We start from the raw sequence: 25,863 nt of genomic DNA, 5'->3' as shown, positions 1-25,863 counted from the left end.
GACCTTGTATATATGTCTGAATTTATCAAAACCAGGTCAAGGAAATTTTCACCGTTTTAAGCCCAAATCGCTGTAAACGCGTTTTTTTCTCGCCAGAGACTATCTCCAAACTCGATGATATAAAAACTAAAGGAAATGTTAGTCTTTTTTTCTCTTCTCCTCTCTCTTCTCTACCTTTCAGCGCTGTATTTCTTTTTTTTTTCCTTTCTTGTGGCGTTTTAAGCCAATTCGCGCAGTAACGTACTTGTTCAAGAATACTGACGTCACTTTTCTCTGACCCGGTTTTGATAAATTCAGACATATATATACCACATAATTCCTTAATAATTCTTTTGCAAGTATTGGCAAAGTACACGTTTCCAGAAATAATTTATTTTTTAAACATAGAATTTGTACTGTTTTCATTTTACAGAAAGAATTGATCGCTGCACCCAAAATATGAGAAAATATCGATAGGTCACCATACTCGTTTACGAGAAAGAGCTATTTATTTCTCTCGCGGACAAAGCCGCATAGGAAAAATCCGCCATTTTGTTTATGTGCGCGCGCTAATAACGCGTAAAATTCTGCGCAGTAAGGAAGCGCAATGCAATACAGCGACCAACTTGTGTTAAAAGCGACCAACTTGTGTTAAATAGCCAAGCAAACAAAAGAAGCACTCGCTACGCTTATTTTAACTTGCGCTGCCCGAAATTCAGAAGGGAGACAGAAGGCGGGCGCACTTTTTCTGTTTCTGCCACCCGCCTTTGGAATGCTCTCCCTATCTCAAAAAGGCGAATCGAACAGCCGAAGCCCTTTAAAGAATCTCTCAGAGATCGGGTGTTTTCGGAGCAGCAGCTTTTACATCATTTTATTGTATAGTTTTAACTTTTTAGCTTCATATATCGTTTACTATTATGCATATTCGTATTCAATTTTCAATGTATATAGTATTTTTATAATATTCTAGTGTAATTTTTAGGGAGGGCCACAGGTTTGTTAGCTTTGCTATTTAGTGTTACCCTCATTTTAAATAAAGTCTTTATTATTATTATTATTATTATTATTATTATTATTATTATTATTATTATTATTACAGGGCAATGACCTTAACTGACAACATATTTACATGTGAAAGAACAAGACCTTTCAAAAGTGCTTTTCTCCAATTTACCACCCTGAACTGAAATATAAGTCATTCATATTTTTGTAAATCTGTCACTAACAAGCCGCTAAATAAGATGAAGAGACGGCCACCAAGTAAACCGAAATAATGTGGCAAGGGCAAGTATCCTCTTTTCCATGTCTTATCGACTAGTTGACTACCGCTCATAGAAACCGAGGGAGAGTAGTGTTATTGTTTTAGTAGCAACTCAAAAGAATTGCAGTCCAAAACATAAAATTTTATGTACTTAAAAGCCAACAACCGAGACAAACTATCCCTTCAAAGAGCGACGCGCGCACGATAGTGTTCTATCAGCGATTATAGCTCAACACTAGAATTTTCTTCGATACTGATTGGTTTGAATTGCCGGATCACAAGATACGATAGTGTTCTTCCGCGGAGGGCACTATTTAACAATTAGACGGCAAGCTCGAGGTTTCTACCGGCTGATAGTTGGCGAGGGGCGAAGCCCCGAGCCAACTATCAAAAGCCGGTAGAAACCGAGAGCGAGCCGTCTAATTGTGTTAGCATAACCCACTGACCGATCTATTAAACACAAAATATAGCTAGAGTTGATTTATTGAATGTTTTGATTGATAAAATTCAGCGAAGACTAAGCACGCGCTCCGAGAGCCTTCTACGGATCAATAGTAGGCACCTGTGAAGCCAATCAGATTGCGCGATTACCAATAGTAGGTCAGTGTGGTTATACTAACAGCCCATAGTGCCCGATCGAAAAAAAGCCCGGATGGATAGTACTCGTCTGTGAAAATTTTGTAAACAAGAGGCCTGCAGTTAGCAAAACCCCACTAAATTCACCGCATTTAGTGTTTTTTTTTTGCCTGGATTTGCTTGTTTGTGATTTTGGCTTTAAACCGTGTCTTTTATCTTAAAGTAAAACATTATAAACATAAGATGCTCTTTTTTGAATGGACGCGCGGAAGAAAATTCAGTGGTGAACAACAAAGACGATATAGTCTGATATTTCCGCGGGGCGGCAACTTTCAGCCGATAGTTCCCCAACAGAAACACTCCGAAAACAATGGGAGAACCAATCAGATTTGCAGAATTTTAATAGAGCACGACTGAGTTTCTACTAAAACCACTTAAAATGAAAGCCTCATCCTTCCGAATCCGCGCATCACTTTTCGTTTTACCACATACAGCTATTTCGAGAAACGTTGCCGGAAAAAAGCACAAAACTGCACAAGCCAATCCCTAAAGGTAGTATGGGTAGACGTATTGAGCTACTGCACGTGTTGAATACTTATGAGATATAACAACAAAATAAGCGCAATTTCAGGTTTTCTTTCTTTTCAGACATGTGGAAACAAGGTACGTTTAGACCCTCTGAAGTTCAGAAGAATTTTCCCTCACTCAAACTCAAAGCCATGCGACGGTAAAAGTAAAGCTACAGATATAGGCCTCCTGAGAAGAAAAACAAATTCTCCACGTGCAAAAATACAAACTTGTACATTTCCTCTAGGCCAATATGCAAAATTCCAGTGAATACCCAGACCACCTTTCGGTCTTGTCGCGTGCACTATGATGTTTTTTTTTTCGACAACCTTTCTCGAAATAGCTGTATATAAATGGATACATTTCGAAATACAATTGACAATGAAAATGAAAATTGAGCACAATTAAACTACAATGTTTCAAAGACATTTAACCTCGATAATCAAGTAATAATATTCTAATATTGTCTGTCAACTTTCTTTATATTTGAATTCGAAACTAAAACCGTTATCTTTTTACTTGATAATGGAGGCAAGATGGCTTTGAAACGTTAAATATTGCTCATGCTCATTGTCAATTATATGATGTATAGCATTTAAAATAGAAAACAACATACTAACGTTCAAATGAGCAGGAAGATATAACAAACTTTTCTGTCAAATTGAAATATTTTTCCTACAATAAGACTGTTAATTTGTGCCGCTTAACAACCGTAAACGACCATCTTTAACCACTGACCTACTTTAAGTCTTTATCTTGTAGCTGAGTGAAGTGAACATATTAGAAGAAAAGTACGGGTAAGCTGTTAATCTTCATAATGAAAAATCCAACAGGGTAAGGCGTTCACCTAGATTCGCTTGAATTTTCTCTAGTCGACGAAAACAACATACGGAGAATTTTTGCCACTATGCGTTTTTGTTGGTTTCTGAAGGTGCCTTTAAAAGAACTTTCTTCATTTTTCTGGTAGTTTGACTACTGATCCAAGCGTTAGTTTACTTTCAGCCCCATTCGTTCTTTATTTAATGCATGCACGTGTACGGCTTTCATCCGGTGTATATTCGTTTCTGCTTCTTGCAATTTGATGTAACGGTATTAAAGTCCTCTTTATAATGCCTGCAGGTATACGGCTTCACTTCTCTACGTCTTCTTTCATGCTTCTTTCAATTTAATAAAGTGTTAAAGCACATATTAAAATGCTTGTACTGCAAGGATTAACTCCTGTATGTGTTCGTTCATGTCTCCTGCAGTGGGATGAACTACTAAAGCACTTGTCACAATGCTTGCATGAATATGGCTTCATTCCTGTATGTGTTCGTTCATGTCGCACGCAATCTGATGAGTTGCTAAAGCATTTTTTACAATGCTTGCACGAATAAGGTTTCACGCCTGTATGTGTTCGTTTATGTTTCTTGCATGTTGATGAATCATAAAAGCACTTATCGCAATGCTCGCACGTATACGGCTTCTCTCCTGTATGTATTCGTTCATGCCTCTTACAGGATGATAAATCGCTAAAGGACTTTTTACAATACTTGCATGTATGTGGCTTAACTCCTGTATGCGTTCGTTCATGTGCCTTGCAATGCGATGAATTATTGAAGCATTTGTCACAATGCTTGCATGTATACGGCTTCACTCCTATATGGGTTCGTTCATGTTCCACGCAATCTGATGAGCTGTTAAAGCATTTTTCGCAATGCTTGCATGTGTAAGGCTTCACTCCTGTATGTGTTCTTTCATGTTTCTTGCAATTTGACCCATCGTTGAAGCACTTATCGCAATACTTGCACTTAAACGGCTTCTCTCTTGTATGAACTCGTTCATGTCTCTTACAGGATGATGAAGTACTAAAGCCCTTGCCGCAATGCTCGCATGTGTATAGCTTCATTCCAGTATTTGTTCGTGTTTGTTCCGTACAATCGGATGAGCTGCTTACAAAGTTTTTACAATTCTTGCATGAACGCGTCTTCTCTTCTTTATGTGCTAGTTCATGACTCGTGCCAACTGATGATTGGCTAAAGAACCGGTAAGAATGCTTGCACTGGTGTGCCATCTCTCCTGTCACTTCATTTTCAACAATATTCCATTCGTCAGTAATGGGCGCGCTGCACTTGACACACTCACGAGGCATCTTGCTGCTAGCTCAGTGAACTTTGTTGTCAAGATAGGTTTTTCTGCTTTTCCTAAGGAAAAGACAAAATAAATTAAATAACAGGTTTTATGTTGCCTATCAAGCTTACTGAGTACCCACATAGAGTCCGCTGATATGGATGAAAGCAACCTGGGAGCATCACTGAGTAATGCAAAGTTTGGTTTTCAGGCCGACTACATAGGAACAGTGCTGCTTCCAACAGCCCATTATTTTACAATAGAATTTAGACAGTTAATTAGTTAAAGGTCTCTTTGAGACTATGACTATTTTGCATGAGGAGTATGAAATGGTTATTAATTTGATATCTTTGACTCCTGTATCCTGTACCCTTCTTTCCAAGTGTTGACATTCGCCATCAAACTGCAGATGTTCACGCGTTCGTATTTCTTTGGAGTGGCATACTCATCATCTAAAGCGACCAACTGAATGCGCTCACAAATGATACTCCTATTTTGCAAATTTCCAAAAAGTCGTGAAAGTAGCATGGTATATTACAATTCCTGAATTTTGATTAGTTTACAGGCCATGGTAGATGAGCTCATATACTATGGACCACACTGAAGAACAGCCTGGGAGCACAAATGTTTCAATTCTTTGGGTGCCTTTTAGAAAACAATTATCCCATTCCAGGGTTCAAAATAAAATCACAGCCTTCGGCCTCAATTTGTAGGCTTTTTTTTTTGTCAAGGCTGATTTCCCCCCCGGCTGTCAAACAAGTTTTTGATAGTCGTGCATTTCAAGTGACACAATCCATATGCATACATGACCAATATGCATACATGCTTGGGTATAAAAATTGTCGGTGTTCGATGCGAATGAAATTTTTGACAGGGGCTCCTAAAATGCCAATGTTTCTAATTTTTCAGATGTTGCGGCGGGCCGGAAGGGGCAAAATATTTAATGGCTTCTAATGCGGCCGGAAAATCATTTTGAATCAAAACAAATCTGTTTTAGTTTTAGCCTCAGTTAAGTCTTTCAGTTGACAGAGTTTTAGGCAAAATTATTTTTGATGCAAATTTGAGTGGGTGTTTTTCAGAACTGAAGACTGCCTCTTAAGAGGCAAATAAGATCAGTCTGCCAACATAATTTTCTAGAGGGACACAATACCTGAGAAAATTGCCGTTAAACATAAACCAGAAATTCTAATCCCCAAGGATTGAAGATTTTGGGCGTATTGTGGGTAGCAAATTCGAGCCCTGTTGGCTGCTTTATTGTCTGATATGAAATGTTTACATATATGTTATTTAGTAAATAATAAAGATGGTAAATATTAAGCTCGGTAATAAATAATGAAGATGAAGTGTTCAACATGACTCAAGCATGGGACAAAGAAAAATTCTGAGTCCCCGACGGGAATCAAACCCATGGCCTCCCAGATACCGGTTGGGCGCTCTAACCAACTAAGCTACGAGAGACTTATTGTGAGCTGGGCCATTTTACTAGGTTGATAAGTGACACGCGTCCTGCATACTGCTAGGATCAGCAATGTCGAATTCATCAAGTTTGTAGTAAATAATAAAGATGGTAAATTTTAAGCTCGGTAATAAATAATGAAGATGAAGTGTTCAACATGACTCAAGCATGGGACAAAGAAAAATTCTGAGTCCCCGACGGGAATCGAACCCATGGCCTCCCAGATACCGGTTGGGCACTCTAACCAACTGAGCTACGAGAGACTCGAGCGTTGTGAGCTGGGCCATTTAACTAGGTTCCGTTCTCCTGGTGTTGTCTCCCATGCTCGAGTCATGTTGAACACTTCATCTTCATTATATGTTATTTGCCGGCCGGGAGGGTCCGTATAGGGAAAAACTGTGCCCGAGGTCTTGAGTACGGCCCAAGGCCGTGCTCAAGACCGATGGCGCAGTTTTTTTCCTATACGGACTGACCTAGGCCGGCAAATAACTTTTTTTTTATTTTTCCCTACATTATATGGTTTTTTTTAAAGAAACTTAGAAAGATCGTATCACAACATCTTTGTTTGTATACGCGCGCCATTTCAATGTTGAATCAATCGACGGGTTAGCAAGAGTGTAAAATGCGGTTTGTTGTTTAATTCAGAATAAAATAGCCTTGCTGCTTAAATGAACCATACTCACAGAAAGATTTTAAATTTACACCAGAGATTCAATAAAAAATGAAGTAGTAAATATAGCATAAATGTAAAATCGACCCAAAGCATATCATTATTGCCACTGCAGATAGCATGCAATGGAAACACTCTTAATGGACATCTACCCACCCTATATGTGTTGCGACATGAATTACCTGTGCAGAAGATGCGCATAAACAATTAGCGTGAACATCATTAAGCTTGATCAATTTAGACATTGGTTGCCAAAGACATTAGTTTTCAAAATTCCTTGACTTGTCCCTAAAGGTCGGGACACACTAGGCAACAAGTCGCAGCCACAGGTCTCTGTGACAAGTCGCTCTGTGTGTAGTACTTCAAAACAAGTCCCTACAACAAGGAACTAGTTTTCCAATTCAATATGGTGAAAATACATAACGCACTCTTATTGGTTAATTTATATTTTGTCGCAGCAACTTGTCACAGAAGTGTGCACATGCTGCGACAACGCTTCTTTTACTCATTTTGTCGCTGTGATCAGTTGCACAAATTCAAACCAGTTTAACCTGTTACGTCTAGTCTTCAACGGTATTAAATCAGAGGTGTTATAATTTCAATTTTTCCTGACCTTTCTTCAAAATGTCAATCTTTCCTGACTCCAAAAAAATAACCTGACCTTCAAGAATTTTACTTTTCCTGACCATTTCCTAACCTATCGCAACCCTATTACAAATTCCACTGATAAATTTTAATTGCTATATCAAGGTCTGGATTAGAACCATGATACAAAGGGTCACATATTATTTACTAACATGTTATAAACTAGGGCTTATAACACCAGCTACTTTGCATTTTACTTTTGAATATTGACTATAGATCTTTGTGAAAGTTATATGTTTCTTCCACGTATGAACCTCAAACAAATGTTAAGGAGCAGCCTAGTTCCATACTGTCACAGTTGAGCAGCATTTCACAAATGTTGTATAAAACTAATATATAGACTTAGCCAAGCCTAAAAGCAGAGCTCCCAAATACATTTTGTGCCTTTTCTTAATAGTTTTTGACAACACTACCATTGAAAATCCTGTCCATAGCCAAAATAAATCCAATCACAAAAATTCGCTGCCCAAATCCTGTCATTAGCCGTTAGATAGGCTGTGTTGCAGAGAAACTTGTTTAGTTCATCTGCAACGCAGATTACTGTTATAGAACAGAAAAAGAGAACTTGAGCCTGCAATCCAACGGGAAATATACCCTGGTTATCGGTTCAAAAAAACACATGACCTTGATGAGCTCTAAACCTGAGCCCATGATATGGTCATGTGATGCTGGTCAGCAGATACCTTGTGTTGACAGCTGTCAATTGACCATAATGTGGATGTCCAATATCAAGATGTAAGTCGTTGGACAGTGGTTGACCTCACAAGATGGCATGCATTGTCTCTTCCCCCAGTCAGGTTGCCTTGGGACTCACCTCCCCCTCCCTTAGAGTCTGTACAGCGGGCGGGCGGGGGCACATATGCTGACGTCAAAACCAAAATTTTTCGACTTCATGGGATTACCAAATTTCCTTACCCATGGTTCTCTGCTTGCGCCCTTCGCATGCAGGAGCTCCGCTAAAGTCAGCGATAACAATTTCGAATCATGTTTTGATGAATTGTTCATCAATTTCAAATTATAAAAGTCAGATTCTTATGAGTTCTTTATATATTGAGAATGGGTGTGAAAGTCTCATTGTATATGATTACCCGGTAAAGACTCTACAATGTGGAATGTAGAGAGTGTTAATTAGGTAGTAAAAAACCTCATTTTTTTATCTAAAATTCAAAATAAAGAACTTTTAAGCCTGGTGAACATATAAGGCTTTAATCTATTTTAATATATTTAATCTATTCACTTTTCAACTCTGGTTAAATTTATGTATTTATCTTCAAGTATTGGAAACCCCAACATTCAATTTTGTTCGATTTAATATATTTTGTGGTATTTTCAGTAAGATTTTGCTTGATGACTGAACTTAATTGCACAATTTACATATACGGTATGTTTGTTAGCTTGATTTCATTTGTTGACCAAACTAAATTAAATGTAATCCAACCATTGAGATCCATTGAGTTCGATTGAGTAAGAAAACCAAATGCCCATTTAATTTATGCTGGGTTTTGGGTGCAATTTGCAATCACCATATAAAAAATTAAATTGATGTATCCTAATTTATTGACAAATTCAATTCAGTACTTTTATTGTTGGATCAAATAATTATTATTGACCTCATTTGACTTGTGTGAATTGTTGTATCACATTCATAATACTTTAGGTAGCTAATTTTTTACATTGTAAACTTTATACTTAGATATTTTAAGCATTTTTAGTCACATATCCAGTATTTTATAGTTTAGGTAGCATCTTATATTTTTAAAATTCACAAGCGCAGGGCTCGAAATAACAGCTGGTCAACGAACAATGTCTGGAGTGATTGGGGACTTCACAGGTCAACCGTTCGCCTTGCCGGACATGTTGTCCAGTCACAAGTCCATAATATAATAATATTGAAATACTTTCTGCAACCTGTTACGTCTAGTCTTTAACGGTATTAAATCAGAGGTGTTATACTTTCTACTTTCTGTTAGTGCATACACCTAGCTGTATTGCGGAATCCAATTTCCCAACCATAAAAATGAACTCCAACTGTTCGAATTTAACGGTTGTTTACAATTTGCGTATTTGCGGTCTCAAATTTAAAATATTTTCCCTAAGTTGTCCTTTTCCTCCTGCACAGAAACAAACAATTAATCTTTGACTTCTTTTTGTTACTTATTCAGGTCTAAAAATTGCGACTGATACGGCGGCATTTGCAACTAAATTTTTTCCTTTGGCGACTAAAAAACTTTCTTCGCAATCAGCAAAAAGAGTCCGAACGTCAATCTAACTTTGACAGTCAACAGTATCGTTACTTGTAGTAAAAATAACTTACTGAGGGAATGTTATTTCTTAAGGTGGGGGTGTTGTATTTTTACATTATATTTAATAATTATTGGAAACTTACATGTTGCAATTTTGTCTGAGCAGAAACGAAGTATGACCGAGCTAAAATGAATTTGGTCGGTCACCATGTCCGGAGACTCTTCTGGAATTATTTCGAGCCCTGCAAGCGAATAGCCACCCAGTGGAAGTATTGTGAATAAAGCCTTTAAAAAAACATCCCATCTGCACACATTGAGTAGTTTTCATTGGTATATAAGATCACAAGAATTTTGGCTTTTGTCCTTATTTAAGGTAGCCTAGGTAGCTTACAGGTACATGTGGTCAGCCTTTATACTGGCATTAGTTTGTATGGCTTGCTGGCTCGCATATTGTAAACATTTGATTTGTTCAACACCCACAAGCTGACGTACTGTAAATCAGTTGTGGCAAAGAGAGATAATAAAAAGCATTACATCAAATAAGCTTGAGCAATGACCACCCAGAAGTGAATTAGTCTCTCTCACATCTATTCCCGGCATATCTAATCAAATATTCAGTAATCAAACCCAATTGAACACCAATCCTCCGATTGGGTTCAGTAAATGAACACTATTGAACTCACAATAAAAATTTGGTCAATCAAATCAGGCTACCGAGTTTTTAATTAATTACCCGAGTAGCATGTGTAGATTACCCTGCATTTATAGCTTAGCTAGATATGAAAGAAAACTTCTTATAGACTCTCTTACCTTTATAAAACAGCGACAACGTCTTCGACAACAAATCACATGTACGCCGCCATGACAGTGATTACACTGGAGCCCAGTCTCTGGATTTCGGCGAAAAGCACCGCTGGAACGTCAGAACGTGGGAACGGTGGAATAATGTTTGCCGGGGGCTGTACAACGGGATGTTCAGGCGTTCCTACTTTTCGGGTTCTATTACTAGCCTCGGAGTCGGAGTGTCCGGGTGTTAGGTGAGGATACCGGATATTCCTACATGTAGGCTTCTTATACTGTCGACATGCAGTATATAGCTAGAACGATTTTAAAAAATATTATAAAAACATTTCCTTGCCTGTTGAAACAGAAAACAGACACGCTTTGCGCCCGTCGATGTTTGTTTTGTGCTTGTTAATTAGGGTATTCTGTCTGCGGGCAATGCTTGTAGACATCGCGGTTTCTGTAAGGAATTCTACTCGGACAACCAAAATCTACTCCAAAGGTAGGTATGCATTCCAACGGTAGAAATGGTAACATCGCTATTTTCTTTCACCCAAGAAGGGCAATTTATTGCCCCCGCCTGGGCCGAAATCCTGCGGTTACAAAAGCTTTCTGCAGACTGGAAAAAAGCCCACCAAGCAAAGCTATCTTTTAATGACCGAAAAATGTTTCTAAATAAAAAACTGAAGCGTCGGTTCCTTTCTGTAAACACAGGCCCACAAATTATCCAAGGTCCAGAAATGATTCCCGGACCGGAAATGTTTATTATTATTATTATTTTGGTCATAAAGAATAGATGGATAGAAATGTGTGGATACAGGAATTTGGACTTTGGATTTCAAATTTATATTAACTTTTTTTCCTCATTATACATTAGTTTATTAGGTACTCTAGATAATTATTCGTTCAATCGATAATTATTCGCGCTATAGCTGCACTACATTTAAAGAGAATACCACACATTGCACAGCCGAATTTTCATGGATAAGTAAACTTGTAACATTCCTCGCACAATCTGACAGGGATTTTTTTAAAAAAAAAAATCAAAACATCAAAGGGCTCTGTGAACCTACGACTAGATGCATCACATGAAGGAAGTTATCGTTATTGTTATATGATTTACAGAATTTTGATAACCGTAAATGATATAATAAACGCACAATTTTAAAAGTATGTATTAGACGCCCCTCTAATAAACGCCCCGTCTCTAATAGACGCCCCCACCAAGGTCCAAGAAACGCCTCAAACACTAAGGCAATGCTCCAAGCCATAGAGTAAAATCCCGCAATTTATTTAGTTTCTTGCTTGACTCGGGCATCGAAGAGGCCAACGAAGCCAACATGTAAACATGCATGGTTGACCCTGATATCGATGAAGACATCGATATCGAACTATATTTGAACGACATCTCCAGGCTTTGCATTAGCGTAGAATAGATTAGTCTCCTACTCATAAACTCTGTTTTCTATCTTACTCCGCGAGCAAATCACGCGTCTCATTTGTTTCGTTGACGTTGTTGCAGTGATAGTGAAATAAGTGCATCTCTCTTATAAACGCCTTATATCTATTTAACGCCCCTCCTAGGACCCTTGAAATTTAAAGACGCCCCGGGCATTTATTAGATCATTTACGATATATAAAAGCACCAGTTGTTTTTACTTCTTCCGAAGTAAAGCAGAAACGTAATATTTGGACAAGAACGCGTCAAATTGAAACGAACATGTTCACTACGCATGCGATAGGGGATGTCAAAATTAACTTCTTCAGGTTTCTTTCTTCGACTTCGTTCTCGTTCACATAGAAAGATTTAGCAGTAAGCCGTGAATAAAATTTTGCGAGTGATTATTTCTATATCAGTTATTTCTTGATCTTATCGCACAGGAAAACATGATCTGTAAAAGTCATAAAACCATGGACACTTGATTTCTCTTCAGAATCAGTACTGTATTTGTGTTCGTATACACCCGCACCTTCCAGCTGGTGGTTAAGCATCGAGACATCACTGAACCACATAAACCGATTAATAGTTTATGAGAGGGCTCCATTATATTTTCACACGAACGTAAGAAGACAAAACAAGCTTTTTATTATCAGCGAAATATGTATTGTTTTACATTTTATAAGTATTTGTCACTTGTACTTTTGGCGACGCTTACAAAATGCCAGTCAGCGAGAGAAATCCATCTTAGCGACAATTTTCAACCTAAGGACCATTCACCGTCGGTTTCGAACCCGATCATGAAGTTCGATGGAGAGTTCAATGAGGAAAACATTTCGCAAGACATCACTATTTCAGCCAGCGTACAAGACGAACTAAAAGCTGAGATAGAAAAAGGCCCTTTTCAGCAATGGCAATACAGATCAAGGTGGAGTCGAATGAGTGACTTGAAACTTAATAGCAATTTGATGTCAAAAGCAATTCAACCAGGCAATCCGGGCAGGTTGAAGAACGTTCTTATTAAAGCGTTAAAAGGTCAACAAATCAATGTTATGGTCATCGGAGGCTCAAACAGCGCGGGAGGAAAGTTAGGAGTGGACGAAAAAAGTTTGGACGGATTGTACTTTAAAGTGTTCTCAAACTGGTGGAACAAAACCTTTGGAAAGGTCACCAAAGCGTTTGTGAAAGAATACGAAGTGACCATTGGCGGCACGGGAAGCTATTTCTTCGCCTTTTGCTACACAACGTTCATTCCAAAAGACAAGGAAATCGATATTGTTTTGATCGAAGCTTCCATTAACTATAACATGGTAGGAAAGGCCGAAGCCTATGAACAACTAACTCGCCAAGTTCTTGAGTATCCTTCAGCGCCCGCAGTGCTTAATATCAATCTGGTTAGTGGAGTTGGTCTTAATCCCGAAACCAAAAAGGTCAATAATCCGTCATGCATTAACCTGGAAAATTTTGGACAAACCGAGCTAGCGAATTATTACAATACAACTTCCTTCAGTTTAAAGGAGGTACTTTGTCGTAAAGAGAATGATCAGTGGAAGGCAGTCGTTACCGATATGGCCGGATCTGATGGCCGCCATATTGGCGTGAAAGCGCACGCCCTTGTTGCCATGTTGATGATTGAGTACGTACGCAGCGTGTTCAAAGAGGTTATAAATGACGCGAGTAACGCGCTTGATGATAGCTCAGCACAATTAAGCAGTGAAAAGGGAAATGATGATCTCACTTTATCAAAGCCGTTCTTTCTTCAAAGCGAAACTGAGGCTCTTAAGCAGCCAAGGTGCTGGACCGGAGTTACCCCGAACATTTTCCAAGACCTTCATCGCCCAAATCTTCCAGTTCAAATCTTGGTGGACAACGGATTTTACCCGTCAGGCAGCATGCGCGATGATAACGTGTCTGATAAAAGTGACGACTTGCGCACAGACGCGCAAGGGGGGTGGGGTACTTGGCAGGTTTATAGCAGACTAAAACTGCGTATTTACGTTCCACCGACTGAGTCTTCTCCAGACTCACGCTCCGTGATTCTATTGACGAGGACTTCTGGTAGCGGTGGTAAGGCCGTGATATGGCTGGATAACAAGGAACAGGAAGGGATTTACATTAATACAAAGTCGTTTTATGGACAGAATCGGTTAGATACTGTTGCAACAAGAGTAGAACCAGGCTTCCATACAATCACTGTTAGAACTGTTCGCAAAGGAAATTTTCTTGTCAGTGGAATTCTGGTTGGGCCACCAGACTTCGAAAGAAGACGAGTGTTATAATTCACTTGTGACAATGACGTTTAGTCACTCCCCTTCTGATAAAGTGAAAACATGCACGTATAAAAGACTAGTTGATGGCAGCAAATCTCTTGCAAGGTTGATTTGCGGAGTTTTCGGCCGTGAAATGCATCTTTTCGCACTTTAAAGCATTAGTTTGATGAGCCACGAGCCTCCGAGGCAGACTATATTTCAGTTTCTAGTTTTATGAAAGAATTGAATAAGAAAAATGCAGGTGTATCGATCAGATGGAACTCAAAGAGGGTCTCGATGGGGTGGTGGCTTTTACGGTTAACTGTTCAAATTTTGGCTTTTTTACGGCTAACGGTTAATTTATTTCCATAACGGTTAACAGAAGTTAACAGTTAATTTTCATTGTTAGTTAAAAGTTAAAAATTAATTTCCATTATTGAAAAGCATATTTTAGGTCTCAGGGCCATTCTGGGACGATGAAGTGAACTAGTTTGGTTTATTTATAATTACTGGACCGATTTCAGTTTTACGGTTAACATATTTTACGGCTAACGGTTAAAATTTTCCAATTTTTACGCCTAACGGCTAAATTTTTGGCCATTTTACGGCTAACGGTTAGCCCCATTGAGACCCTCATTGAAACCTCAAAGGATATCGCCGAGAAGGTCTTTCATAAAAATTACTGGTTTGTGTCACTTAATCGATCTGGGCCGGATTGTTCAAAACACGATTTAAGGGGCTTTTTCACGGTATTTTGCGTTCGGGTAAACTTGGAAAACGTCGGCCCGACTTTTTTTGAACTTCATAGTGTATGAAACTGTCTTTTACAATACTCGAAAATCATCCTTGAAAAAGCATGAAATTTTGCATCAAGAAGCATTTTCATGTAGTTAACGGATATTGATATGGAGCCACATAAAAAAAAAACGTTTTTTGTCAAGTTATGACGATTTTTAAAAATGGCCGCCATTTTGAACCGGAAGTAGAATTCATTTTTTATGTAAGTGTTATTAAATGTTGTACAACATACAACAATTAATTTCATTGGTTACAATGATTGTAGTCTTTGCAAGGAGAAAACGATTTTTTAAATTTACAAATCGATATATTTAGAAAGTTAACGCCAATTTTCAAAATTTCCGCCATTTTGGACCGGAAGTGACATGTGCTTTACCGCAAGTGTTTGTTAAAGCTGTTTCTTTCACTTAAAATGGCTAGAAATATCATAAACTATGGCTTTACTTTTAATTAAAACAATAAAAACATAAATTACTCACGGTCTCAACTAATACCAGCTCTCTTTCTACTTGTTTACAATCGACCATTTGCTTTAAGTACAGAACTCAGTAACAACTACGCTTTACACAATCAATCATTGTGCTCATAAAACTTGTTCCACCTAACTAGTACTGTTATCATCGCTTTTTGAATGTTTTTAGTACAGTACTCTATGTAAACTATGTTTCACACAATCAATCATTGTTTGACCTAACTCAGGGACTGCGCAGGAAGAATTTGAGTGGGGGGGGGGGGGAGGTCTTAAAAGTCGAACCCCTGAAGTGAGTGAACTTAGGGGGGTTGGGGGCGTGCTCCCCGGGAAAATTTGGATTTCAATTTCACTTAAATACCGCAAAATGCATTTGAACTTAAAAATTTAAACGTTCAGCGCTTAAAAGGATTGGTAAAAGTATTGCTTGAAACGACAAAACGTTGCAATAAAAAGACGTTTACTCCAAAAAACATTCGATAAACTACTCACTGACCCTGACTACTCACGAATCTTTCTCACTATGTTGAAGTACCGGCAACTGAGATGTTACCAGAAGGAATGAAAACAGAAAAGACAACTTCACTTTATGTTACAAAATAAATTACCTTAAGCATGAGCTCGACAACAAACCGTATCGTCTTATAAACTTAACCATTTACTCGGATCGAAACTGACCAACGATGAAACAGGCCTTTTTCATGAGAAGTCCACTCGCCCTTTAAAAGCCAGTTTTTAATAAAGGGCACGATCCTGTAGTAGCCTAACCATTTTTCAACAATAACTGAAAACCTTTGAGCCAATGTATCTAAGTTGAACGCGAGTCTATTTTGGCAATAGTAACTGTTGTTACTTTCGTCCTTTACAAACTAAATCGATTATATGGCTTCCAGAAACGAAATATTTTAAGTAATTTTTCGTTTGTTTTTTAACTCATTATTTTTTTTTTTATTTTTGTTACTGTAAAGAAGTGGAGGGGGGTGGGGGGGGGGGGGGGGGGGGGGGCTAAAGCCCACCTAGCTCCTTCCTCTCTGTGGTCCCTGTATCTGTTATCATCACTCATTCAATGCTGTTAGTACAGAACTTAGTATGGTTTACACAATCTGTCACTCTAGTTACCCAAAATTGTCCGACTCTCGTCATTGTGGAATCGAATGTTCGTTGTTGACCATTACTATGTAATCATCCGTTATTGCATACGTCACAGCAACTGCAAAGAGCAGTGCATTTCAAAGCCGCTCTTTCACAGCAACATCTTCCTCTGCAGCCAAGCTTGCATCCACATCTGAGTAGTTCTCTGCATGACTTTGTCACATCTAGAAGCGTCGTCCAGAAAGGCTGCCATTCTCCTTCTTTGAAAATCCAACCCAAATCGCCTGGAAAAGGAGGCCGCCCGAGTCGGTGGGATTGCATCATACGCTCTGCCTTTTTGTGGAAAAAGTTGCTTCCTGGCTTCATTAACATTTGCTTTGTTGCTTGTTCTGTCGTACAAGAGTATGACGAACCATTCTAAATGTGCCATACATGCTTCACTGACTAGAGGAGCAGGTGTAGTTGGTAGCTGCAAGAAGGCATCTGTGACGGCTGGGAAGCTCTTCCATACTTTAAAAGCAGTCTTCTTGCCTCTCCGAGTGAAGAAGGACACCGTATCGCATCCTGTAAATGCGTGAAATACAGGTAGAGACTTGGAAATATCCAATCCCAGGCTGTTTGAGATCTCGAGTGCAGCTATGTAACGCAAATGAGAGGCAGTTCCCATTGAAACCCAGACTTCAACCTGTTGCTCCTGGAGCCTTCCGGCAAGTGCTGTCGCTAAAACAAGGACATCGGTGTTAACTGTCTGTAGCACAATCTTGCGGTGACCCTCCTGGACTGCGTCTGCAGCATGCAAAATTATCCTGGTATCTGCTTCTTCATGCGTTCATGGAGCCAGATTTGCGGTGTTGTTATGAGCAAGGGTACACAGGATTTCCTTGCCTTTAGTTGTGGTGATGCTACATCTTGAGCTAGAAACTGGAAGAGTTCTCGCTTGTTTTCGTCACTTCTCAGGAACTGCTGCCAGTTGCGTGGTATTTGACTGGTTGCCTGCATCTCCTGGCACCATGCCCACGTTTGCTTCTAGTCGTGGCCTTAAAACTCTTGGCAATGTATTCATCCGACACTACATCAAGGCGCTTAGCATGAGAGAGCTGAGATTGAATGTAGGGTAGAAAACACTGTTCTGAATATTCTGCGAATGTTTTCTCTGTTACAGGCTTGATCATATTTACTACTACTGAGCCATCGATGATGATGCCATCAACAGCCTCGGGCATCTTTGCTTGTGGAGTCGTGAAAGACTGGAGACATTCAGCTTGTTCCCACTTTTTCTGCGGAAGGTGCAATTTATCATCCTGTGATAGCGGTTGATAGGGGTTGTCCATTACTTCAATTGCTCTGGGTGAAGTGCTGTAACATCTATGTAAAACAAAGATTGCAAACTTCTTGTATCTTCGTGGTGTTTTGCACTGTGCTCGGCTTGTGGGAATCCTGTTATGGTAACCATGCTGTTCTCAAACTCGTTGACGATTCTCGTTATCTCTGGCCCTGATACCATCCACCGACAAAGAGCACTAGGATTCTCCGTCAACCCCACAGCACAACATCTCCTTTCACCAAAGCATGAGCATGATCGATTGGGATACTTAAGAAATTCTTTGATGTCTTGTTCACGGCAAACTTTCCTGTGGCTACCTTCTTCAGACACCAGTCACTGAATGACACAACATTAGCTTCAGGTTCTAAACCCTCTTTGTATTTCATGTATGCCTTGGTTAGAAGCACATAGAGACTACTTGTTGTCACCTGATGAGCACGTCTTGTCCGGGTGACACTTGTGGCCTTGAGGAAAGAGTCTGCAGTGCCTGTCGATGCAACGTTAGCCTCAGTTAGGGCAGCTGTCCATCCACTTCCCTCTTACCATCCTCCAATGGTTTTCAAGAAGGTCATTTCAACGTAAGGCCCACCAAACATGATAACAAATCACCTCTCTCCAAACGTTTCTGGAATATTCCACTGAATTTGCTTGGCGAATGCATACAATGGCTGACCCATCGCTACTACTGGAATCTGATCAGGGTTAAGGTGATCCACAGATGTTTTGATGATGTTCAAGGCTGACTTTGCTTGATCCGGGAAAGAGGGGCAGTAAGGAAGATATTAAAGGCTTAGTGTTTGTGTCTTCGTTACCGCATCGGTTTGAGTGATGAACTGGCCACGAAATGCTATTCCGGTTTTGCTTTCATTAAAGCTAATAAGCTGCAATACCCATATTTTCACTCATTTTCACCTTCAAACCTTTAGACAACAAGTTTATTTACCTTCGATTAACACAATATGTCACTCCAAGGGCGTGTAGACCTTCTTCTAATAACTTCCGGTAATTAAATATTCTACTTCCGGTCAAGATGGCGGCCATTTTTAAAACTCCCCTTTAACTGCTCTCTGAGTGAATTTTCAAGGTGGCTCCATTTCAGATGTTAATAAGCATAAAAAATAGGTCACCAAGGGTGACATGAGTCTAATGCCGTATGGCATAGTGATACAGATTGCGCGGTTTTCGTAAGCCGGTTAAAATTGGTTAGAGGTTTGTGTTCGGGAGTTTAATTTAAAATGCTTATAGCAAGCTAGGGGCATCGTGGATGATTATGGATGAAAACGAAACAGTCATAAATGTTATATGCTTCACAAAATTTACAGTATGAACAGGAGTTGATGTTACTTAATCTTCCGTATTGTCCGTAAAAGCAGAAACGATTAAACATTTGGACAAGATTGCGTGACGATTTACAAAAAGCATGTTCATTACAACAAGGGTTGAAGAACTTCACATCGTTTTCTTTCAGATTTTTCACCATTTTGATGATGACTCTTGAAACAGATTTTGCAATAAAAGCACTTGAAATAGTGACTGTTACTCCATTGTACTGTAAGCACTTAGTGACAGATTTTCCTAAAAACGGGTGTAAATGCTCACGTCAATATAATGATGACCTTTTGAACGCTGGAAACTAGGCAATTATTATCGAGCTACCATACACAGGAGCGAAGACTGTTTATCATGATGTACAAATTTCGCGAATCATCACTTCCATATCAATGTAACCATTTTATGATTTTTCTAGCTGTAAGAAGAACTTAAGATCTCTGAGAGTCGTAAAAGCATGAAATTCGATTTCAGTGTATGGCAAAGGCTTGGACAGTATAATACTGCAAAGCGGCCAAACAAACGCATTTTGATTTAGTCGCGTAACTTGATTTACATTTATCCATGTACATCTTTTATTTTTGAAGGTTTTTGTTTGCACTGTAAAGAAAAAATTGGTCAAAATTCGAATGACTTAAATACAAAAACCGAGGTAAAGTTTTCTATTTTTTAAAACAAAATAAATATTTGGTCGCATTGTGTAAATAAACGCGAGTCGCCGTCGAAATATTTTTTCCCAACGACACGAAAACACAAGTGCTTAACTGAACTGAAAACGAAGATTTATTTTCACAAAAAGCTTACAAATGTCTTAACTGGAAAATTATTTCGTCCTGTTCAAGTGTTGAATAATCGTGACTTGAGAAAGAACTTTTAATTATGCGTGGGAACACGTGTCGCTGATTGGCTGTTTTTAATTGAAACTAATCGTGCGTGTCCGTACGGAGTCCGTTCTTGCAGCTGATCATTGTTTTCTACATTACAGCGAACGATTATCGATCCCGAACCATTCCCTTGGGATTGCTAACAGCTTTTTTCATATAACAAAGAGTCTAATGCGCATGCGCAAAGCGCACGCAAGCATTAGACTCAAAAAACCTAATTGTACACCAAATTTCATGCTTTTAACCCAAAGTGCACAATTCACCCAAAATTCTGCACATAACCGCCTGACTATTAGAGACTAGGCTATGGCATTCAAGGACGTAAGCTATCTTTGCGATAAATTCTGTAAACGATCCTCTGTCTACTCGCAGTCTGGACACTCAACAAATACAGTAGAAAACCGCGATTAAGAACCTGCATTTTCCCAAGTTAGCCTAAACAGGTTCTTACAGAAATGGTAACTTAGCACAAATTCAGGATATTTAGGTTCTTAACAGGCTCTTATTTTCGGAAGAAAAATTATATAGAGGTATTAGTGGTATTCAGCCCCGTTCTTTTATGTATATTTTTGTGATTGTATCAATGATATTTTATGATTATCAATATCGGCCTTTATATTGCACCTGGTGTCTGCAAAGAGAACCCAGAATGTCGACTTATCTCATTTCTCTAAAAGTAAACATTTTTTAATCGATTTTAGAAATAAATATAAGTTTTAGGCTAAAGTGGTTATGGTATAGAATGTGTCAAACTGGCAAATTTTAGCACTTTTTTTCTTTCTTAAAAACTAGTTTCTTACTCGCGGGTGTTTGCTGTGCAACGGTATAAATCGGCTAGTTGTCAAAAAAAAAAACATTTTCTTTTTAGCGGTTAACATTTGGAACAATTTAGAGAAAAATTGAAAACAATATTCTTCATTTGAAGCTTTCAAAAAGACAATGAAAGAACACTTACTCGCCCAGCTGCGAGCAGTATACTTCCTTTATTTATAATAGATAGTTAGTGCTTTTAATTTGAGAGAAATATTTAAGATGTAAATAGTTACTAAAGAGCCCTTGAGGGAGTTTGTATTAAAGTATCTATTTGATCTAGCGTGAACTTTGGTATTCAGAAAGAAATTGAAACCTCGATCAACTTTAATTTATCCTGGGTTAGTGCTTATCGGACAACCCGGCCGTGTTCTCAATCTGTTTGCCTATGTCATTTCATTGATACGTCTCCAGTCTTTGAGTGAACTCTAATACAACAATTCTACATGCAAAATGTATGTAGCTTTTATGAGGTAGCGCGCTCGAGGGGAGAGATCGGACTTAAAATCCAGTCATTTCGATTTCAAGCCGTTAGCTGAAGGTGTACAATGTTGCAGTCTAGTTTATCCCTGAGCTAAACTCCTCGAATATTTAGTCTAAATCACTCACGTTCGTCTTTCTTAATCGTCTCAGTCTCCCCCCCCCCCCCCCCCCCCCAGTATAAACCATCTTTATGTCTTTTTACTGCGCCTTTTAATAACATGCGAACTGGGCTCAATCAACGGTTGCAGTTCTTGCTGCCGTCAATCACCTTAGTGGACCTCTCAGAAATGCTATTTTTAAGGTCTCGTCCATGGGTTGTGATTGGGTTTTGGGTTGTAACTCTGTTTTAGGAACACGCGGAACAACTTGAAAATGTTGGCTAACGTTTTCAAATCGCAATCCATTTCCATCCGAGCCATCCGCAGCCAAACGCGCTTTTAAACAGTTTAAGTGCTCTAAAATAGCAATTGTTAATAAAAATGGACCATTATTTTAAGGTTTCCTACGACACAAATATATATTTGGGCTGTTCAAAAATCTGTTAAAATCCGTGACATAGTCCCTTTGATTTCTTACAAGGCAGAGTAAATCAGGGGTCAGTGTGGAAGAGGGGCGGGACTTCAGAGTAACTTACGCCTTTGAAACGTGCTTATGAAGATAAAACGAATAAACTAAAGCTTTTCTCCTGTCCAATATTGAGACTCAATATGCATATGCCCAGCAAAATCAAGAACTTCATGTTGTCGCCTACAGGGACATTAAAAGTGGCAAATGTGATTACTTTAGGTTCTGATTCTGTATTGCCTTTTACTTTAATCAAAAATCATAGTAAACATAGCAGGGGTGAGAGTTAAAGTTTTGCTGGAAACGATTCGTTACTATATTTCCCTCGCATCAATGCTGAGAAACAAGCTGCTTTTCACTGAAAATACGTAAAAATAAAAGGAAATTAATTTGATAACCTATATTTATGGGGGATTTTAAAATTCTTTGCCAGCCTGGATCGAGTTTAAAATTAATAAAAAGTAATCCTTCATGAATACTACAGAATAAAGGGCGCCGCATAATAAAATTAATGAAAAGAAAGAAAGAAAAAAATGGAATTATCACAGGGATTTTGCAGTTCTAAAAAACTGGTATAAAAACTGGTCTAAAAACTGTTCTGAAATTAGTGGTAAGCAACATAGGCCATGAAAACATTATCTTTGAAAATCTATAGAACGATATAACCTTAATTTGCCGATAGAAATCAAGCAACGGCTATAAATATCGTTATTTTGAAGACGCACGGAAACAACTTGAAACGTTAAGCCTTAACTTTTCAAATTGCAGTCCATTTCCATCCGAGCCATCTTTGTTAAAAACACAAATTCAGACTTATGCACGGATGTAAGAGGGTTGGAATAATGTGACAAAGTTACAGTAGCTTCTCAGACCGGGATATTTTTCCCAGCACAATTTCCGTGATTCTTATGACTACGAATTCCCCGGCAGCGATGAGAAGGCCGTCATATGTTTGGATAATGATGGGGGGCAAGTTTATTGGAATCGGCGAGGAGTCAAGGGTACCGTTCTTAAAAAGTGGACTACTCAAAAAATGCTTCTATTTCTCCGTTTGAGTCGTGTGTGCATTTTTGTATTTCTGATGGTCTACACTTCCCTTTTTTTTCTATAAGAATTTATTATAAGAATATCGAGGCCGAATTTTGAAATTTTAAGTATATTTGAAGAATTAACCAGAGGCTTTTTAAACATATATGTTTTAACCAAACCGTAAAAAATTCGCCTTTTATCTAGCCAACCAAAGGATTTTTTTATTTATTTATTCAAACAATGCAATACAAAATGAAAATACTTACACACAAAAAGAGAAAACAGAAAAAATAAACTAATAATAATAATAATAACACACTGTCAATAATAACTAGTGGAGATACACCAACCAAAGGAGAAAAACCTGCACTAGACCAATGTTCGATGCTAATGACAGTTAGATGAACGATACATGAAATACATGTGTATGGTATACAGCTGAACGGAAATGTCAAACGCTATAATCAAAGGATATTCACAAGAATAATTTTAGCCTTGCATCAGCAGGAAAAAAAGAATATTCAGCCTAGGCCGGAAAAACAATTTTCTTATAGAAAAATAGAGTACATGTAAAATTTGAATTTAGCACTGAAGAAGCCGATTGGACCAACGATAACTGTATAACTCAAAACGGATCACGCCATACTGTTAACTTATTTACGTTTAATATTACTCTTCAACTTTACTCCTTTTCTGACTGCCTCAATTTTGCCCAAATTAAGATTTGTAGATTTGGCTTACTCAACTGAATCAGCTGGATAAACAGGACTTGTCAGGTTTGATCTTGATGGAATATGTTAGACAAGCCATTGCCAAATTCAAAAGTATCTTTTCTCCTCAAAAGCCGTATCCACTTGCAGAAAAAGTATCAATATAGCAAAAAAGAATATGAGATTTAGGCAGACATCGACTGTTCACTTATATGGTTTATTTCCTGAATTTATTCATTCTTGCCTTGCATGCATTACAAAAAAAAAACAAGCGACAAGTTAATCACTATTTCACAGTCACGAACTAACACCCAAAGTTCTTTACCGCAAAAAGGCAAACTATATTGATAAATGACCACACATTTATAAATGACTTTTAGACCCATTTACCAAAACTATCCGCGTAAAATAGAGTGACTTGAGCTAAGCCCTATTTTGAGTATCATATGCAGATTTGGAGTGTTTCAGTCGCTATGGAAGTCTTGTATGATATCTTTTAAGCACGTTATAAGAGTATTTGCCGTTTCATTTTAAACAAAAAGTAAATATACTTAACATAACCTAAAAATCCAACGATTATTAAACTCTGAAAAATTGAAAAATAAAACAGAAATTGAATAACACTCCCTCAACTCTCTCGACTCCCTCCCTCTTCTAATTTGCAAAAAAAGATCCATTAAAATCTATTATTTTTCTTTTAAACAAGCATTCTTATTTGGAAATAAATGAACAGCGCCACGAAGCACGAACCCCCAACTTCTGATTAGCATGATTCGGTTTGTGTTGGGCATTTTGAAGGCGCTTTAAAACTGAGAAGTGCACGTGACCTTCTTAAAGCACACTCCGAAAAAAAGACAAACAAAGTTAACAAAAACGTGCCTTTTTCACGAGACATAATCGGTCTCATTTCGTTTTAAACGAATATTTTTAAGTGTAGTAGATAGTTCAGTAATAAAAAGAGACACAATATTCCGACCATTTTGAGCGTTTTAATTTTATTCAAGCATTTTAAAGCTTACAAACGACTTCTAATGCGAGAATAAATGCTTCTTTAGGATCTCTTCAGCTGTTTTGACATTTCGTTTAAGTCGGCTTTATCCGATTATCATGGGCTCCTTTTCACATGTGTAGTGACAGCCACCACAGTAGCAAGGCACACATATCAATCCCTCATCACAAGGCTTTGTCGGAGAGACATCACAAGGATTGGCGAAGCATTGCACAGGGTGCTTGCATGGCTTTGGACATTCTTATTAAAAGAAATAAAAACTAATATCAGTATTGCCACTCCGGCACTTCTTACGATAACAATTTTTAAGGTAAGTCTTTTTATTTCATTTTGTTGACGGTGGTCCGAAACGTCGGCGATCATTCAACGGTTAAAGCACTTGTTTTGTGAAAACATTTAGGATACGATACTAAAAAAGAACTATCTGCACTGACAATACATAAGAAACATTGACATCAAAACCTACTTTCCAAACGCTTGCCTCCAACCTGGGTGTGATAAAAGGATATAAAAAAGAAGAAAAAAGAAGTCTGTTAGATTCCTCATAACACACTGTGTTTTTCGTTCTCCTTTACTTTAGATACTGACAAAAAAGCAAACCTGGAAAAATTGAATTTGAAAACAAAAATCGATACATTCATTCAAAGAAAATTTCTTTATTTAATCAACTTTCGATTTGAACAGCGGGATACAGCCTTTTCATTTTTATCCGTTATGATAGGAGAGGCTAATTTTGCCAACACAAAACATAAAATCTCATTGTTCATAACAAAAAAAGGAATGCATACTTCGTGTTTTCAGCTACTTTGCAATTACCTGTCCAATGTCGAGGCACAAGACGCACAAAATACCAAGCAAAACCAAGAACTTCATGCTGCCACCTGAAAAACTAAAATAAAATAAAAGACAAGAGTAGCTCGAACTAGAAAGGCAGCAAGAACCAACAACTAATAAGAAAAAAAAAGAAAAAAATTCTCTTTTCGCTTACTGGTTTGTGACGTTCCAAATCTATGACCGTGTGGAAGGCTATTCAATGTTGATAGCTGAAAAAATGACTCGTGTTATTTCTTTTAAAGGGCCTCGTTTTCTATTCGTGAATAATTATGGGTGATAAAATAAATAAAACCTAATACACCTGAAAAAGAAGTTATATTGGATGTAAAGTTGACTTATTTTGGCTTGATTGGTTTATCTTGAAGGTTTTTATTGTGAAGTTTCATGGTTATTTGTGACATCAAAACCTTATAACTCCGTCACCATAGTATTGGAAAGTTAAAAAACACTGGCCAATGTTTCTGATGAGCAGCGAAGAAGTAATTAAGATTATTTTCACATTCCACTTAATGGTGCATTAAGAGAGTGTAAACAGTGTCATACAGAGTGTGT

At 38.2% G+C, this 25,863-nt stretch overlaps 2 protein-coding genes and 1 long non-coding RNA gene across 4 annotated transcripts; 1 reads left to right on the top strand and 2 right to left on the bottom strand.

Annotated features, from left to right (window-relative positions):
- Window positions 1–1,079: 1,079 nt before the first annotated feature.
- LOC144655547 (uncharacterized) lies at window positions 1,080–10,375 on the bottom strand. 2 transcript variants are annotated; one of them, XM_078515798.1, is made up of 2 exons: window positions 10,309–10,375; window positions 1,080–4,557 (listed from the first exon to the last, which is right to left on the bottom strand). In XM_078515798.1, exon 2 carries the CDS (start codon window positions 4,512–4,514, stop codon window positions 3,549–3,551), a length of 966 nt encoding a protein of 321 aa, XP_078371924.1. In that variant the 5' UTR covers window positions 4,515–4,557; window positions 10,309–10,375; the 3' UTR covers window positions 1,080–3,548. The 2 variants fall into 2 exon arrangements, with proteins under 2 accessions (XP_078371924.1, XP_078371923.1); XM_078515797.1 differs by having other exon boundaries at window positions 1,080–4,566; window positions 10,317–10,363.
- A 2,034-nt stretch (window positions 10,376–12,409) lies between these two features.
- LOC144654838 (uncharacterized) lies at window positions 12,410–14,314 on the top strand. The gene has a single exon (XM_078515061.1). The coding sequence runs from the start codon at window positions 12,528–12,530 to the stop codon at window positions 14,004–14,006; it is 1,479 nt and encodes a 492-aa protein (XP_078371187.1). The 5' UTR covers window positions 12,410–12,527; the 3' UTR covers window positions 14,007–14,314.
- Window positions 14,315–24,437: 10,123 nt separating this feature from the next.
- Window positions 24,438–25,611, bottom strand: LOC144654652 (uncharacterized). Its single transcript, XR_013570960.1, has 4 exons — window positions 25,466–25,611; window positions 25,294–25,366; window positions 24,944–24,965; window positions 24,438–24,717 (listed from the first exon to the last, which is right to left on the bottom strand). It is a non-coding gene; the product is annotated as an uncharacterized LOC144654652 (long non-coding RNA).
- Between the last annotated feature and the right edge of the window lie 252 nt (window positions 25,612–25,863).

The sequence above is a fragment of the Oculina patagonica genome, chromosome 5, assembly GCF_052425735.1.
Source record: "Oculina patagonica isolate OP01 chromosome 5, crgOcupat, whole genome shotgun sequence".
NCBI classification, from domain to species: domain Eukaryota; kingdom Metazoa; phylum Cnidaria; class Anthozoa; order Scleractinia; family Oculinidae; genus Oculina; species Oculina patagonica.
This window is presented reverse-complemented; position numbering and strand designations above follow the sequence as displayed.

Excerpts from the sequence above, each read along its gene's own strand:
- LOC144655547 (XM_078515798.1), bottom strand. The coding sequence starts at position 4,514 with ATGCCTCGTGAGTGTGTCAAGTGCAGCGCGCCCATTACTGACGAATGG.
- LOC144654838 (XM_078515061.1), top strand. The coding sequence starts at position 12,528 with ATGAAGTTCGATGGAGAGTTCAATGAGGAAAACATTTCGCAAGACATC.